General features: G+C 41.6%; 2 protein-coding genes across 4 annotated transcripts in view; one reads left to right on the top strand and one right to left on the bottom strand.

The window, feature by feature from the left end:
* Positions 1-8,531, top strand: part of COG5 (component of oligomeric golgi complex 5) — a 288,655-nt gene extending 280,124 nt beyond the window's left edge. For both annotated transcript variants that reach the window (XM_055590250.1, XM_055590249.1), the window contains one exon: positions 6,787-8,531. In XM_055590250.1, the coding sequence (XP_055446225.1) occupies positions 6,787-6,901 (115 nt within the window). In that variant the 3' untranslated portion in view covers positions 6,902-8,531. The remainder of the gene's footprint in view (positions 1-6,786) is intronic.
* The window catches only part of HBP1 (HMG-box transcription factor 1), a 31,207-nt gene continuing 23,748 nt past the window's right edge, over positions 7,786-15,244 (bottom strand). For both annotated transcript variants that reach the window (XM_055590253.1, XM_055590254.1), the window contains exons 9-11: positions 12,376-12,693; positions 9,878-10,019; positions 7,786-8,828 (exon numbers count right to left, since the gene is read on the bottom strand). In XM_055590253.1, coding sequence (XP_055446228.1) covers positions 8,811-8,828; positions 9,878-10,019; positions 12,376-12,693 — 478 coding nt within the window. In that variant the 3' untranslated portion in view covers positions 7,786-8,810. The remainder of the gene's footprint in view (positions 8,829-9,877; positions 10,020-12,375; positions 12,694-15,244) is intronic.

The following is a 15,244-nucleotide window of genomic DNA, read 5'->3' as shown; positions in this document are numbered from 1 at the left end:
GGCCCGTAGACTCTCCCAGCTGCAGCGCACCGGGTGATAGAAGACTCAGGACTCAGTTAATCGAACAGGGTGCATTTATGTCTTCTTAAAGAGTTGGATGGAGTTCATCTACAACAGTTGTCCTGCTGTGGGCACATCACAGATCTGTTTTCTTTTGCTTCTTTTTAAAAATGTCTCCTGAGTGATATCATCAGCAGTGCTGTTGCTAAGCCTATATTTAGCAACTGAAAATCACGCTCAGAAATACTGTCATGCTTTCTGAAGAAGGCCTGCCCATCACTGCACACATGGCTGCTCTTAGAGCCTTCCATCCTGAGCGGGGAATGAAGCCTCCTTGAGGGATTTCACAACACTGCTTCTCCTCTGGCCCAGGCTGGTGGCAGGGAGGGGCGCTTTGTCCTAGAGTACACTCTTGCCTGTCATCGCAAAACTGGTTTCGTCCCTGCATACTGAAGCACCACTGGATGAATTTCTTGCCCCTGTAGATAAACCCAGGGTGAGTACTGTCCTTTAAATGTCAGTAAGTTTGTTTTAGCTTTGGGGCAAACCTTGCTGTAGACTCATCTGCTGCTCCCGGCACGGTGTGTTGGGTTGTCATAAGTAGGGCAGATCGAGGGTACAGCAGCTACTGCGGAACTAATGGCAAGTAATGACCTCTCTTCTGCCTTCCTTTCTGCTTCCTTTTAATGCCAGATATTTTCTCTAGAGCTTGAATGAATCCTAGTTCAACTTAATAAACCAGTGACTCCTGGGGCAATGTGGGGTAAGTGGGGACAGTGGGGAAGGTGGCACCTCCCCAGCCCCCAGCAGGCAGGCATGTGTGCCCGCGGCAGGAGGGCGGCAGCGGGACAGCCTGCGAGTGTTGCCTGTGTTCTGCGCAAAGGTGAAGGCTGAGGTTTTGATGCAAAGATTCCTCAAGCTCTGCAGAAGAGGTAGGATTGGCCACAAATCACCAGCTCTTGATACTGGCAGTGGGGCAGCAACTCTTCTGACTGTGGCCTCCTTGCCTTTGCTCCTCCTGACTCTCAGTAGCTCGGAGCACCTTTATGGTGTCACAACTGTCTACAGACTTTATTTGCTGATTGGTACTTTGCATCTGTAGGATCGTCAGTTCTTTGTGCCAAGTGCATCCTTGGGCATCCCCCCCTCCTCAAACCCTCCCACAGGCATCCAGGAACCACAGACTGGGAACCATTCCCTCAGCTCCTCCACTTCTGTAGGACCACACAACCCCTATGGATGGAGGGTAAAGTTTGGTCTCATAGGAGCTAATGTTCCGGTGGCACGAGATCCCTACCCATTCTGGGAACTGGGTGCCTGAGATGAGATCCTGGGGTGGATGGAGCCAGGGGAGAGCCTGTGAAGGCACAAGTAGTTTTTTAAGTTATGTATGTGTTTTAGTATTAAGCACACTGATATTTCATGGCTGACAAAAATTAGTTTTGTTTTCTATAAAAATCTCCACTTATAGCACAATGCAGTGTTGTCAACACAACCCCTTCCTCTACTAAATGTTTGCAGAATTCCTATGCTACTTTTTTTCAATAAGGATAACTTTAATAATCTTCCTATTTTGGATACAAGCCAGAGTTGAGAGTCTTACATAATGTTTGGCCCAATTTCCAAGAAAGCTGATGTTTTTTGCTTAGGCAAATGAAGTAATGTAATAATTGCTTGAAAATCTTGCTCGATTTTACGTGGGAGGGCAGCTTTAGTCCTTTTTCTCTCCATAGTTCTCATAGTGTTTTTGATGAACAAAACCAAAAGCACTAACCACACTGATTTCTGTTCTTCCACATACTGTGTGGTTTTATGTAATGTCTTACTGTTCTGAAAGCAGATGAAACTGCCACATGGATTTTTGTCCAAATATTAGATAAAATGACTCTAATCCTCTAACCCATTCACTGCAGAATGATGACAGTTTCTGTGAATTTCAGTGCTCTGATTTCTTAGACTGATGCATCCACACCATCTATTGTCTCAAAGACAGTGGGCACTTGGGGGTTTCTCCACTGTGTGCGAGTCTGCAGGGCCTGCGTGGTGGGAGTGGGCTGAGTGCCTGGGGTGCCATGGCAACTTGACTAGTATCACTAAAAGAAGCACGTTTTCCTCACAGAGAAACAGCTTCATTTAAGCCTCAGCTCTGACGAGAATAAGGCATCTCACAGAACATTGCTCTCTAAGGGCATTCATTAGATTCCATTTTGCGTGTATGTACTTTTGTGGATCCCCTACACTTACTTCTATTTAGTTTCTTTAGTGCTTTTGTCCTTTTCATCATAGTCCTATCTTCCTGTATCTAATTCATTTTTAAAATTCATTCACTGTGCATTTGTCAAGCACTAGTCCTGGGGCTACATTCATGCATGAAAGTTGTTAATCCTAAGAGTGAAATTACCCGGTACAGAGATCCTTGACAGTGTGATCGTGTGAGCAGGAGGGTAAAGACCTGCTCTTTACATAGAGAGGCCGAGGCCATCCGAAGTGCAGTGAGGGGACCTCCCTGGTGGTCCAGTGGCTAAGACTCTGAGCTCCCAGTGCAGAGGTGCAGTGGGGAGAACCGTGTTGGAGGGCTTCATAGGTTCAGAGGTGTACCTAGAAGAGAGCCAGGTGCCTCACAGGACAAGCCTTTAATTCTAACTAAATCTTGTGGGTATTCTTCCCACTTTGCCGACGGACAGGCTTAAGACACAGTCTAGATCACACAGCTTGATCGGGAGGCGAGCCTAATGTACGAACTGTGCTTTTTTTAAAAAAAATTATTTATTTATGGTGGGGACTGGGTCTTTATTGTTGTGCATGGGCTTTCTCTAGTTGCGGCGAGCAGGGGCTGCCCTCTAGCTGCAGTGCCTGGGCTTCTCGATGCTACAGCTTCTCTTGTGGCTTGCGGGCTCTCGAGTGCAAACTCAGTAGCTGTGGCACACAGACTTGGTTGCCCTGCAGCATGTGGGATCCTCCCGATCAGAGATGCAACCCACAGCTGCGTTGGCAGATAGATTCTTAACCACTGGGCCACCAGGGAAGTCCCCAGCTGTGCCTGCCAGGCTTCCACACCCCCCACCCCCACCCCCTGCGCTGCTGGTTTCTGGGTTACTTTGTTGTGAGTAGTGAAGTATGGAGCTGGCTTTCAGAGATCCATCCCCAAATGCTGGGGTCCTGCTAAGCTGTGCTATTGGCGCAGAAGTCCTAGACTTTTCCACTTCTTGTGACTCCAGGATGGTTTGTTTTGTGCTGCCTGGAGTCAGGAAAGGCTTTATCAAAAACAAGGCACTTGAGCTGGTCCTAAGTAAAAGCTCTACAAGGAAGAAGTGGGGCGGGGTCGGGGGGTGCGTGTTGGCATTCCAAAGATAAGGACAGCCGGTCCGAGGAAGGCTCTCACTAACTTAAAGACTGGCTCTCACTAACAATGAGATGGTGTGGACAAAGGGAAACAGGCCTTTTTTTGGAGCTCGACTTTATTTTAGAGTATTTGCACAGGCACCCCAGTCTCTTAGTGGGTGAGCATAGGGGTTGGGCTCTGCCTGTGTTGGTAACACAGACAGCAGAAATGAATGATTTGAGGCTATTTTTCTGGGCTCCAAAATCACTACAGATGGTGACTGCAGCCATGAAATTAAAAGACGCTTACTCCTTGGAAGGAAAGTTAGGACCAACCTAGACAGCATATTCAAAAGCAGAGACATTACTTTGCCAACAAAGGTTCGTCTAGTCAAGGCTGTGGTTTTTCCTGTGGTCATGTATGGATGTGAGAGTTGGACTGTGAAGAAGGCTGAGCGCCGAAGAATTGATGCTTTTGAACTGTGGTGTTGGAGAAGACTCTTGAGAGTCCCTTGGACTACAAGGAGATCCAACCAGTCCATTCTAAAGGAGATCAGCCCTGGGATTTCTTTGGAAGGAATGATGCTAAAGCTGAATCTCCAGTACTTTGGCCACCTCATGCAAAGAGCTGACTCATTGGAAAAGACTCTGATGCTGGGAAGGATTGAGGGCAGGAGGAGAAGGGGACAACAGAGGATGAGATGGCTGGATGGCATCACTGACTCAATGGACGTGAATCTGAGTGAACTCCGGGAGTTGGTGATGGACAGGGAGGCCTGGCATGCTGCAATTCATGGGGTCGCAAAGAGTCGGACATGACTGAGCAACTGATCTGATCTGATCTTAGGTACAGCAGAGGCTGGGGCCCAGCAGTGACAGTTGGGGAAGGTTGGCAATGAAGCTGGTGTGCATGGGGTTGTGAACGTAGACACTGTCCCGGGGGCAGGAGGGCACAGCAGGAGGTGGACCACAGGCCCTGGCTATAGTATGGCAGGTCCTCTAGCGCAGGGCTCATGGCACTGGGGTGACCACCACCCACAAGGCTGCGCCAGTATTTAGGGCACAAAATGGCAGGATTCAGACTGAAGCAAAGGTGAGAGGAGGGACCAGATGTGGTAATATGTTGTTTGGTTGCTAGGTCACATCCTACTCTTTGTTTCTCCATCGACTGTAGCACACCAGGCTCCTCTGCCCTTCACTATCTCCCTGAGTTTGCTCAAACTCCTGTCCATTGGGTCAGTGATGCCAACCAATCATCTCATCCTCTGTCACCCCTTTTCTTCCTGCCTTCAATCTTTCCCAGCATCAGGGTCTTTTACAATGAGTGGGCTCTTCGCATCTGGTGGCCACAGTATTGGAGCTTCAGCTTCAGCATCAGTCCTTCCAATGAATATTGAGGGTTGATTTCCTTTAGGATTGACTGGTTTGATCTCTAGCACAATTTGAAAGCATCAGTTCTTGGGTGCTCAGCCTTCTTTATGGTCCAACTCTCACATCTTTACATGACTACTGGAAAAGCCATAGCTTTTATAGAGACCTTTGTTGGGCAAGTGATGGCTGTGCTTTTTAATGCATCTGGGTTTGTCATAGATCTCCTTCCAAGGAGCAAGCGTCTTTTTAATTTTGTGGCTGCTGTCACCATTCACAGTGATTTTGGAGACCAAGAAAATAAAATCTGCCAGTTTCCACTTTTTCCCCATCTATTTGCTATGAAGTGATGGGACTGGATGCCATGATTTTAATTTGTTGAATGTTGAATTTTAATCCATTTTTTCACTCTCCTCTTTCATCAAGAAGCTTTTTAGTTCCTCTTTGCTTTCTGCCATTAGAGTGGTATCATCTGCATGTCTGAGATTGTTGATATTTTTCACGGCAGTCTTACTTCCAGCTTGTGATTCATGTAGCCGAGCATTTTGCATAATGTACTCTGGCTATAAATTAAATAAGCAAGGTGACAATATACAGCTTTTGACATACTCCTTTCCCAATTTTGAACCAGTCCTTTGTTCCATGTCCAGTTCTGTTGCTTCTTGGCCTGCATACAGATTTCTCAGGAGACAGGTAAGGTGGTAATATGTAGGGTACATTAATAGGACTTGAAAACTGGTTATGTGTAGGACTTAAACAGTTTTAGACATAGACTATGGGGAGATGATGGTCACTTTACTGAAATAGTAAGGGGGCAATTACTAGTCTTCGTGTAGGTTTTTTACCAGAGGTTTGTCTTTTCCTTTTTATGGTTGTTTTATTTTTTAGAGTAGGTTCAGGTTCACAGCCAATTTGAGAAGGTACAGGTATTTTTTCCATATGCCCCCTGCCCCTACACGCACAGCCTCCTGCATTCCCAGTACCCCTCTCCCAGAGCGGCCTTCATGTCTACACTGGCACACTGTCACCTGGAGTCCATAGCTCGCACTGGGGTTCCCTTTTGGCGGTGTACACCTTGTGGGTTTGCGTGGCCCTGTTTCTGACAGGTGAGTCCGAGGGAATTCTGGAAGGAATCACATAAAGATGTCCAGAACGCAGAGATGAGGAGCGAGGTCAGGACAGGAAGTTAAGAGATTCTCCAATCTCCTAATTCGGTTCCATATAAAACCCTGACAGTGGGTAGCAAGGTTGAGGGGTGCTATGGCCTGAGCACTGAACTGGCCACACTCCCATCAAATAGAGTCCCTGTAGTTGAATGAAAATGACCAAACTGACAGAGGACTATATTTTTCAGTATTTGGGAGCAAATAATACAGGTAAGAATTACGTATTAGATGAGACTTGAGACAGTATGTGAGCTATGATAGCTATGGAAATGCTCTGGAGTGTGTGATTTCATGATTATAACAAAAATTTGATTGTTTTACTTGCAACTTAAATAGACCAATACTGAAAAGTATGCATAAATGAACAAGCATAGGGCTGGACTTGATCTGTGCTGTAGTTTGCTGACCCCCTAATTAATTGAGAACATTTATCATACCTATCGCTAAATTCAGGCTGTCTTCTTAGCACAATCTGCCAACAACTGGAGCCTATGAACAGTTTACCCTACTTTTGGGTTCCCATTCTTGAAGTAACAGGAATATAAAGCCCCTGCGGCACTGGTGTGCAGTGAGGGCCCGCCCCGCCAGTGCAGTCCACACTCTGCAGAGTGGGGTGCCCCCTTGTGAGCGCTGTGCAGACACAGGCTGCACTTGGCTCTGCAGAAGTCTCTGCAATAGGAAAGAAGAAAGGGAAACAGAACCTTAGCTGCCAGAGAGCCTCTGATTGTGTGATTAGACCACTAAGTGCAGTGCAGGTTGAAAACTGTGCACAGCTCTGCACCTTGACCACAGGAACCCTACTGACAAATGTTTTGAGGGCCATTCGCTGACTGAGCAAAGCAGAAATGAGCTGCTTTTAAACGTTGGCATCCTCCAAGCTGTTCTGTTTCATTTGTATAGCCTTCTGACATTGTTTTCCTTTGGTTTTCAGGGGTGCTCTGGAAGCTTATGTTCAATCAGTAAGAAGCAGAGAAGGCAAAGAATTTGCACCGGTTTATCCCATAATGGTTCAGCTGCTTCAGAAAGCTATGTCTGCTCTTCAGTAAGAATGTGAAGTATTTCTTAATCTCCATTTTGTGCTAACCCATCCAGGGGTGGCAAATACATACTCTAAAAAGACAGCTACCATCTACTGTTCCATGAATGTAATTGACTTTTCTGTATTTCCTTGTTGACCTCTTCTGTTTACCTCTTAAGCTCTTCTACCTTAAGTAGCATAAAATGTCAAAATAGATTCATCACCACCTTGAAACTGCAGAGCTTCTTTTTCCAAAAAGATACCAAACTCTTCTCTCCCATCAGGTTTTTCTATGAGGCTATCTAAAACTTCTTTCCCATCACAGAGTCCCCACAGCTTAAGGGACAGGGTCACGTTCTATAGTAAATACGCTGCTTCTCCCCAGCCGGCATCCTTTCTTGCTGGATAAGGAGTTAACCCGGTAGCTTCCATTATTTGGCTGCACATTAGAATCACTGGTAGCTTTAAATAATCCTGATGCCCAATTTGTACTCCATATTAACATGCAAGCATTACTATTTTTTTTTTTTAATATCCTGAAATGTTTCCAATGTGCAACAGTTTGGCAACCACTGGCATATCCCGAAGCTAAGCTGTAGGGCTCAATGTTGTTTAACCACGTCTTACTGTGTCTTTAATAGAGCAAGGCTGTCTTTATACTTTGTGTGTCACTTTATTGGGGGCTGTTCTACTTTATAACAGAGATGCCAAGTTAAAAATTAACTTTTACTCTGAAAGGAGTCTTATAAATAGTAATCTGGGTCCTTCTTTCTATTGCCCTTGCCTTGTCATTAACATTTTAAAGTTTAAAATCCCACAAGCCACTTGTAAAAATATTTTCCATTTCCTGAACCTATTATTTGGATGACTCATTCATAAAGTTCAGTCAGGATAAATCAGAAGTCAGAGATAAACAATTTTTTTCATTTTATTTGAAATAATATACAAGAATATAGTGTGCAAAATTTAGGGGCAACATCATGAAGAAGTGTAATGAACTGAAATCAATTTTATAGCTGTGATTCCTAACCAGAAACACCACTTGGTAAGTAACATGAAAAGCCATGATTGTAGCTCAGAGCAAAAGCAGCTCTATTGCCATCGTGTTTGCTCTCGTTGTAGACAGTTGGAGGAAAGTAAAGTGCAAGTGTTGCACTGCTTAAGTGCAAAGTCCGCCCCCACCATAGATACGATGACAAAAACAATATTAAGATACGTGGCTGAGGAGATATAGGACACAAAGTTAAAAATACAATGGTGTCAACTGTTAACAGCACCATTACAGTGACTATATCCCAATGCTATTAACTAACTTTACCTTGGCCTGGGCTGGGTCTCCACTGACGTCAAGGGTGGGCGCCGCCGCCCGGTGTGTCCAACTCAGCATGCCCAGGAGCCGCGGCAGGTGGCACTGGCACCATCCACCGGCCCTGTGTCCTGGCAACCTCTTGGCACTGGCCAGACTAGGAGCCCCCGTGTTTGGCACAGATGCTGAGCCATGTGGTGGCTGCTCAAGGAAGGCCAACTCCCGGCTTCTGCTTCACCCCATTATGTGTACAATACAGATTAATAAGCAGTAAGGAGCCAATGTATAAACAGCAGTTACATATTTTTAAATTCCCCTTTTGTACAACTTAAAATAAAACATGTATACACTTCTCCTCTCTTTTCTACTGTACTTTAGCACCACAGGATATCAATTTTCAAGCCTATATTACCTGATAGACATATATGAAGTTTGGAAGAAAAATAAGGCAATTTGGTTTACAATGTTGATAGTTTTAGCTTACTTAATGCTCTAATGGAGAAAGCAAATCCTCACTCATTATTAAATCATTTCAAGACTCAATGCTATCGGTATCTTATGGTCACACGGATTCAGGACAAATGGTGAGACCTTCATCTTAAATCTTTCCATCAACAGTCAAGCATCCTGTTTAATGTTGTTGTGAGCCCTGTGGAGATAAAATTAAAACTCAGTGAATGTTTACAAATCAACACATAATTTTACAAATGAAAGCTAAGATGGGTAATATATTTAATAACCATACTATCAAAAAAGACTGCTTTCTCAAAAGTGGTAGATTTTCTAAAGTTTGCGAATACCCAGTGGTCCAAGCAACCAGAAAATTTATGAAAATGAGAGAGATGGACTAGGATGAGCAGAAATGAAAGGGGATCCAGACAAAGTTCTACCACATGGAACCCTAAGGTAATAACTTAAAAAATCCAGTCCAGTCATATTCTTATATTGGAATCTGACTTCTTTTTAAAAAGAAATTCTTAAGTGGATGTGAACTATGTGTCACTATAACAGAAATAGACAAATACACGGGATGAATTAGAACATCCTTGGCCAGCACTCCTGCTGCAAAATACTGTCGTCCCTTTGTTTTTAAGTTATCATGGGGAAGTTTTCTTGTAATTAACCAAAAACACAACTTAAAAAATGCCAGTCTGGTAATGGAGAAGTTCTAAGAATCAAGTCTGTCCGATACAGCATTATTATGGTGCGAACCTGTTCACCAGCCTTCCCAATTTTCTATTTCTTCTCCATCCTGAGATTTTTTAACCTGGAAATTCTGGGCAAATGTCAGAAGTCCCCATGAAAGCTGGTTAACTTATCTCTACCTCCACCGTCCTTAACCATCACCAAGAAAAGCTGTTGAGACATACCACCTCAAATTAGAAAATTTTTCTGCTGTCTGATATTAATGAGTTAATCCTTATAGTTCAACCCAACTAGAAATACATTCCAAATCTTTCCACTTCAGCATCTCCAGCAAACATTTCTACTTTCCATGCTAAAAGAGTAAATGGCACTAATGATGAAAGGCAGCCTACCTTACATGATGATGGACAAACATTATTAGGCTTTGAAAGATAAAAAGGCTGAGAACCAGCTTCAACACCCTTTTAAAGGTTCTAACAAATGCTCTAATATGATGGTACAGTTTTGGAGGTAAGTCAGAATCACTTTAAGGAACTACTTGTTGAAACATACTGAATTGGTTCTTTTCCTTTTCCAACAGTCAGGATTTAAACGTTTTTGTTCTTCAGCCAAAGCCTTTGCTTCTAATGTATACATCCTCCTCTCTTCATTCTTCATTTTCTTCCACCTGTCACCAAGGATCACACTTATGGCTCTATAAAAGAAACATTTACACAATGCTGAAGGCAAGAATTTTTCAGAAAACTCATGTCAAGTGCTCCTACTTCAGGAAGAAATACAAAGTTGAAAAACAAAAATCTTGTCCAACACAGAGAATAGGAAAGGTCAAGACTATAGTAGTCATTTCCAGTAAAATCCTAAGTCATATGGTCCATTCATCATAATCTTGGCAATTAAAGCCTCCTGGAGTAGGACCAATATTTCCAATTGTCAGAGAATATCTAAAATGGCTAAAAATTGGGTATTTTACACAGCTTTGATTTGAAGGAAAAAAAAGTATTCAGAGAAAGTTTATCATTGGGTACATCAGTTTTTCAAAAATGTTTGAGATATTAAAGCCGAGGGTTTAGTATCAGCAGCATAAAGTATTCACCTTCTATTAAAAGCTTTTCGTTTTCTTTGCATCCCTAACCCATCAAATAGTCTTTTTTCTTTCATGCAACCATAAAGAAAATACAATGGTATTAACTATGTACTTACTGCTTATCTCCTAAAGACACCACCAAATAAACCTTAGGCATCATTTGTACTTTAAAATGGATAAATTCAAGGAGGAAAAATCCAACTGGTAAGACAAGGATTGAAATCTGAAGCTGTTTCCTATTTACTAATCGAGGGGCTTCCCTGGTAGCTCAGATAGTAAAGGATCTGCCTGCAATGCAGGAGACCCAGGTCTAGTCTCCGGGTGGGGAAGAACCCCTGGAGAAGGGAATGGCAACCCACTCCAGCGTTCTTGCCGGGAGAATCTCATGGACAGAGGAATCTCGTACATGGGGTCACAAAGAGTGGGACACAACTGAGCGACTAGCATGTTCGCTTTCATTTACTAATCTGCTCCCAAACCTACTAAAATAAGTCTCATCCAGAACAAGCAGACATAACTATTTTCCTTCTGTGAAGAGCTTAACCCTTAGTTAACTCTCAATTTCATGACACTCAACATGAAAAAGAAGTCTGCAATGACTGTGTAGTACCTACAAAAGATTTCACAATGGCTGATACGGAGGCTAGAAAACTGGCCTCTAAGCTTTAGAAAAACAAGTCACCACAGATGCTCTACTCCTTGAAATTTAAAATGTTATAAATGTATGTATTTTTTAATATAATAAGCTGATGCAATTAAACATTGCATCTTTGATTAAAATAAAAACCAGTTTTTATAGTCTCTGGGTTAAAGGTACCATATAATGGTTGATACATGTACTATTTGATTACTAAGTATTCACATATATATCAATTCCCAAGCCACAGATACATTTGGTAGAAGCAGCTTCTCTTTTTAATAAAAATATTGGGGATGGGCAAAATGGGTGAAGCTGTGAACAGGTACCATCTTCCAGATACAAAGTAACTGATCACCTGTAACGTGCAGAAGGGTGAGCACAGTGAATAATAAATACTGTGGTGTATTTGAAAACTGCTAAGAAAGCCGATCTTAAAAGATCTCATCACAAGAAAAAAAATCCCTAATCATGGTGATGTATATTAATTAGACTTATTGTTGAAGTGTGAAGTCACTCAGTCGTGTCCAACTCTTTGTGACCCCATGGACTGTAGCCTACCAGGCCCCTTTGTCCATGGGATTTTCCAGGCAAGAGTACTGGAATGGGTTGCCATTTCCTTCTCCAAGACTTATTGTCGCTATCATTTTATTATATACAAACAGCAAAGCATCACGCTATATACCTGAGACTCAGTAATATGTCAGCAGCATCTCAAATGTATGTATATAAAAAGAGATGAGTCATTCAAACCTGATTCAAAGCTGAATTATTCTATGTGCATAATCATTTGACTTTTCTCATAATATTAATATGGGTAAGGGAACTAGGAAGAATGGGAAAGATAATTTGTGGAGAACTTGGTTTGAGGAAGTGAATAGTAGAGGATTCCCAGATGAGGTAAGGGTACAAGGAAACAGTAGGAAGGACTAGCATTAACTTTTATTCCTCAGTGCTACTGAGGATACCTCTACGTCTAGTCTTTTGGCAAACCTGGAAATCATTAGAAGCTGCACATCCCATGGTATGACATGGTTGTAAAGTACCTCCTTGAGGTCTGACAAAAGAAGGTGCTAGTCTTTCCTATAAAAGTGGAACAGCTATTAAAACTAAGTCTTCTAACAGGCAAGTGACATTTATTATTATTTTAGAAGGCAGACCTTTACCTCTTAGGTAACCTAATTATCTGTCTTACTTTAAAGCCAACCTGGACAACAGAATTCAATAATGAAAGCTACTGAAGAATAAGTTGATTTAATTATCCCAGTTCCTGTGAACTCCAGAGAAGTATTATTCAATTATCACTGTCAGAATCATCACTATTTTTACCTGTTATCTTTCCCTGGATACATCTGAGTATATTCAACTCTGTATTTTTTGGCAAAAAGCATGAAGGCATTCATTGGTCTTTTGCACTTGTTAGGAGAAGTGGCACTCACAGTCCCTGAGCTGTGGGTTTTGACAGCTTTAGCGTACAAAGAACTGGAAGAGAGCTGTGATGATCCTGGTGAGCCACAGTTTTTACTGAATCCAGATCTTTCAAAGTCTTGACCTCCAGGTCCTCCACAAGACAAAGACGCACGACGCTGACGAGCCATACTACTTAGCACGTACACGGCAGAAGAATCCATAGGCGTGAAGTCATAGCTATAAATAAATAAGTTTAATTCAGTACAATTATCTGATTTGTAAGAACAGGATTAAAAAAAAGTATCTTTGAGATCTGATTGGAAACTTGTGTGTTTTACCTTAAATACTACCAATACCACTTTACCAACTTCACCTTTGACAGTTGCTTATAAGATGAAAGCTTATGTGTGTATTTACTAAAATTAGTTTTTTTAATCTTGAGAATACAAAAAATTGTGTTTTTTTTTTTTAAGTACTTCACCCCTCCCCACCCCAAAGGAATTTATTATAACCCACATACTTTATTCACAGCAAATACCTCTTTCAGATTCCATACAACTCACTTATTCCTACTTTAGATTTATTTTTGGACAAATCTGATAATCTTATTTTGTTGAGCTACAGAAACCTGAAACTAAAAAAATTTAAACCACAGTGGCATACACACCAGACCTAAGGACCAACTGCTACAGAAGGTAAGATGTTGGTAAGGACGGGAGAACTGGTTCAATGTAGCTGAAGGGACTAAAGTGCACAGTAGCCCCATCACTTGTTGAGTGATCACGTCAGCAGTCACAGGCATAAATCTCCCCTAAAGGCGGCCCACACAACACAGCCTAAAGCTTAAACACCCACACTTGTCAGAAAGGCTACATTTCATCTGATACATTCAGTTTATACAGGTATCAAAGTAAGTTCTCCATATTCTCTCTCACTCTCTCAATTAGCTTGCTTGTTGATTATCTTCTCTATATGAAGAAACAGGCTAAAAAAAAGGTAAAGTGTCATTCACCCACAGCCTCACAGCTATTAGCTCTAAATCCTGTTTGTCCATCTCCAAAGCCCCAGGTTGCCTCAGCAATACCATAGCACTCTGTACCATTGTTGGCAAACCTCAAGGTGAATAATCATGCGACTTACTGAAAACATTGTCTGAAAATTAGAGAAAATGAGGACCATAGCCTAAAGATAACCTATTAAAAAGAGCTCTCTTGTTCCAACTGTGTAAATTTTTTTAACTTACCACTTACATTTTTAATCTTAGCAGAAAATCTTTTACTCTAAACCCGACTCTCTCTCCCCCTGAAAACATAAATATCTAGCAATACATCAACAGGTTGATATGAGCTACAGGAATAGTATCTGCCTACAGGTAAAACAATATGAGATTATAGATGATTCTAGACACAGACAAAGAGCTACATGAGTGAGGTCCACACCACTCACTGCACACAATAAAAATGACTTTTACCAATTATCTCATCTGTTTTAAAAGTATCACAACAAGCAACAAAGGTTTGCTGTATAGCACAGGGAACTAGTCAGTATCTTGTAATAACATATAATGGAAAATAATCTAAAAAATAAGTGTATAACTGAATCACTTTGCTGTGTACCTGAAATATTATAAATCAACTGTACCTCAATAAAATATATTAAGGAAATAAAAGGTATTACATGAAATAAGTGTACTTGAAGAAGTATGACTCCAAAATCATCCAATAAATACTTAGCAATCAGTATTAAGCCAGAGAAATAGTTTTTGCTACCTTAATCCCCTCTCATATGTAATTTAGAAAAACAGCAAACCTAACCATTGTAAACGAACCTGACACAAAACTATTAACCTCTACTGTGCTTGCGTGCTAAGTCGCTTCAGTCATGTTCGATTCTTAGGGATCCCATGGACTGTAGCCCACCATTCTCCAGGCAAGAATACTGGAGTAGGTTGCCATGCCCTCCCTTCAGGGGAACCTTCCCATCCCAGGTATCAAATCTCTAACTGAAGGAAAAATTTAATTACAATTTGAAATACCAAGAGATTTAAAAATAGGGTAAGCTAACTGACTACTGAAATTTGAAAATACCACCATCTAGTGGTACAACCAACCATCCATTTCCACTGTTGATAAAATCTGTTGTTAGAAATATTCAATCACAGAATTCAGATTTTGACATGACCATAGCATTACAATATTACATAAAATCAATCTTAAAAGTTTAATTTTTTTGCTATACTGAACATTCACTGCCTTCACAATCTGTAGTTCCTAAAATATGCTTTTATTTCACACCTCACTTTTTCTACATGCTATTCCTCAAGCTTACAATGCCCCCTTTCCCACCATCATTGTCTATTACTCTTAAAGAAAAACTCTACAATATTGTAGTGTATATTAAGCAAATCACAAATATTAACTCACTTAACCCTTTTACAGCTTTTTTTTTTCTTTTTTCAAAGACCCACAGAAGAATTAATTTACCCCAATTTCCACAGCAAATCTATCACAAAGCCAGGACCTGAATCCTGGCAGTCAGCTCCAGAACCAAGGTGCTACCATACTACACTGCCTCTCAACCAGCACATCACACACCATACACATGGACCATTCATCCACTTCTTTCTTTAGACTGGAAGCAGAGAGGCAAGCTTATGTTTTAGCCGATTTTAAAATCCCCAATGTCAGCATATTATAGGCGCTCAAAATGTCTGATGACTGATGGAGAGGGTAAAATAAACAAATCTGGAGAACATAATAATTGGGCTCAGAGCCCATCTCTGCCACTT

The sequence above is a fragment of the Bubalus kerabau genome, chromosome 8 (genome assembly GCF_029407905.1).
Source record: "Bubalus kerabau isolate K-KA32 ecotype Philippines breed swamp buffalo chromosome 8, PCC_UOA_SB_1v2, whole genome shotgun sequence".
In the NCBI taxonomy this organism is placed as follows: domain Eukaryota; kingdom Metazoa; phylum Chordata; class Mammalia; order Artiodactyla; family Bovidae; genus Bubalus; species Bubalus kerabau.
Note: the sequence above shows the minus strand (reverse complement) of the source record. Positions and strands in the feature narration are given on the sequence as shown.